The sequence below is a fragment of the Anopheles aquasalis genome, chromosome 2 (genome assembly GCF_943734665.1).
Source record: "Anopheles aquasalis chromosome 2, idAnoAquaMG_Q_19, whole genome shotgun sequence".
Classification (NCBI taxonomy): Eukaryota; Metazoa; Arthropoda; class Insecta; order Diptera; family Culicidae; genus Anopheles; species Anopheles aquasalis.
In genome coordinates, this window is record NC_064877.1 from 52,715,647 (window position 1) to 52,718,146 (window position 2,500).

At 39.4% G+C, this 2,500-nt stretch overlaps 1 protein-coding gene across 4 annotated transcripts in view; it reads right to left on the minus strand.

The window, feature by feature from the left end:
- Window positions 1-1,659: 1,659 nt before the first annotated feature.
- The window catches only part of LOC126572650 (ATP-citrate synthase), an 11,144-nt gene continuing 10,303 nt past the window's right edge, over window positions 1,660-2,500 (minus strand). For all 4 annotated transcript variants that reach the window (XM_050232135.1, XM_050232134.1, XM_050232136.1 and 1 more), the window contains exon 10: window positions 1,660-2,500. This exon is cut by the window's right edge and continues 19 nt beyond it. In XM_050232135.1, coding sequence (XP_050088092.1) covers window positions 2,351-2,500 — 150 coding nt within the window. In that variant the 3' untranslated portion in view covers window positions 1,660-2,350.

Here is a 2,500-nt window from a genome sequence, read left to right on the forward strand (position 1 = left end):
AAGTAACCTTATCGCTTAAGAAGCCTTCTTTTTGACTTATACGACCGACCAGAGAATTTATGGTTTTACTCTGGATATAAACATGTCATCAATCAATCATTGATAGACATCCGGATAGATCCTGGAACTGCCCTAAACTTTACGGATGCTGGTAGAACCGGAATCAAAAGTCCTCGGTTCCGCACTGCTCATGAGACTCAAATGGTTACGATGGATGGCCCAGGATTTTCAATTTAAACCCCAAATTAAACCCGAAAAATATTTTTATGCTTTACGGATGTACTGAAAAGACAAGTAAACAGATGAACTCCCTACCATTTTCTTATCATAGCATGTAAGCAATGTAAGCAGAAACCAAACCGGAGTATAAACGTTTTACCCTATTCCTTAAGTAGTTGTATGTTTTCAATACTGCTTCACATCTGATTAGTTGTTTATTATGATGCTCTTCTTATCTGCAGCTTCTTATGATTATGGACTAGGAAAACGACTACTGAAAAGGAGAAAATAAAACATCTGGTGTGATTATACTTTTTATTTCACTTTATTCCTACTATAAGGTATCAGTCAAGCTGTGATATTTTGGTGCGTGTTGTGGCAGAGCATAAGCAATGCGCAGAACCAACAGTGCAGTGCAGTGCAAATCCCTCTACAGCTTCCACTACTCATAGTGCATTCAATATCAGACATCAGTTTTTTTTTAAATCAAGTGTTGCGGTTCCACTTCAGTTCACTCGCATGGATATAGAATCCTGAGCTTCAGTTTTTCAATCGTACCCAGGTATTAACAGCAACAGTTACAGGTAAATAATCGTTTCTGTAGGAAAATATCATTTTAACGTTAATCCAAAATACATATAAGATACAATCCGTGCAAGCTAAAAGTGCAGTGCAGTTCATTAAAGGTAATGGTGATTGGCCGTTTTTTTCTTTCTTTGAAACTCTGCTACAAACATCCTCCAGCTACGGACATTCACCTTCCCATGTGCTTCGACGTTGTTAGTGTTACTAGTTCACGTGTGAATAATATACGCTTAACAGACATATTGCCAACATTCATTTGCACATAGAATGTTTACTTTTTTGTTTCACTGATTTAGTCACCGATCGCTTAGTGGCAGGAAACAAAGATGGGAATAAATGGGATGGAAATAAATGAAAAACAATAAACATAGAACAATGGCGTACTGGAACGCGTAAAGAAATAAAAACACATTTTATACGTTGTTTGAATTTTCTTTTGCTGTTACTCTTTTTCCGTCATAGTAAAATAAATGAAACATATCCATACAATCTTAAAGTAAGCAACAGAAACCGCGGTGCAAATCTAAATTTAATCAAATGATAGAAGAGGAAAAACAAAAGAATGTCGCGAATAACGGCAGGGCATCATTCCTATCAAGTGTATCCCTAGCATTCAGTTTTTCTCTCAAGTCGCCATTACTTGCCTTTCTCTCATCTAATGCGCGATCGGACCGCATTTGAAAAGATGCCAGGAATATTCACGGAATATAGTGATCGTTTGACTTTTTTTTTCTTTCTTGCAGCAAGAGTGGTGTATGTGAAAATGAATTTCCTGAATGAAAACACGAGCAACCGATCAGGGAAACAACATAACAGGAGCGTAACAAACGAGGAAATAAATTAAAAAGCCCGAAATCGTCTTTCCTAACTGTCCTTTTTTACTCTTTTCAAATGCTGTCTCTTCCCTCGTGGTCTTATGTAAATTTTAGCCCATGAGAAAGTTGAGCCGATTAAAAGATGAGAGGCTTTAGTTGAGTAACAGAAATGGAAAGACAGAACGGAAGGAATTTCTTTAGAATGGTCGCATAAATGCACTCACTTGTTCAGCGAGCGAAATAGATAGCTCGTCCGGATGTAGCGAATTAAATTGAATTGCAGCAGCTCGCGGCTAGGGTTGTTGAAAGAACGTGAAAAGTAAACCTTTACCACCCGAAAGTGTAGAACGAGAGAGGGAAGAACATGAGAGGAGATTCATGCAAACTTTAGTAGTTGCGCGTTGAAGATTTCATAAACTGGCAACCAATTTTGATGGATGTATCTTTCGGTTTGGTTTAGCCGTGGCTTTATCGATCAATTACGTATCGTTTCCATTTCGCTACCGAATGGAGTTGCATCTCTTCCACAGATTAGCTGGCTGCTCACGGATAGCCAATTGTCGATCACCTGCGCATATATGTACCGTTGTGTTTGTCGAATAAGCTTCCCCTACCCGGAAAGGATCGTGAAGAACGAAGCGGTTGCTTCGTCCGGTTGTTGTGCTGGTTAGAAATTTGCTTGAGTTTGTTGTTCAGCTTGTTTACTGCTTCCTTCACAACGAACAGCTCCCTTAGTTGTACTGCTCAGGTAGAACGTACGAAATGTCATCCCATGGATGACGGTAGAGACCCTGCTTGAGGCGCTTTTGATCCATGTAGTGACCGATGAATCCGATGCTACGGCCCAGCACAAACAACGAATTGATCGCTCCGATGTTGAT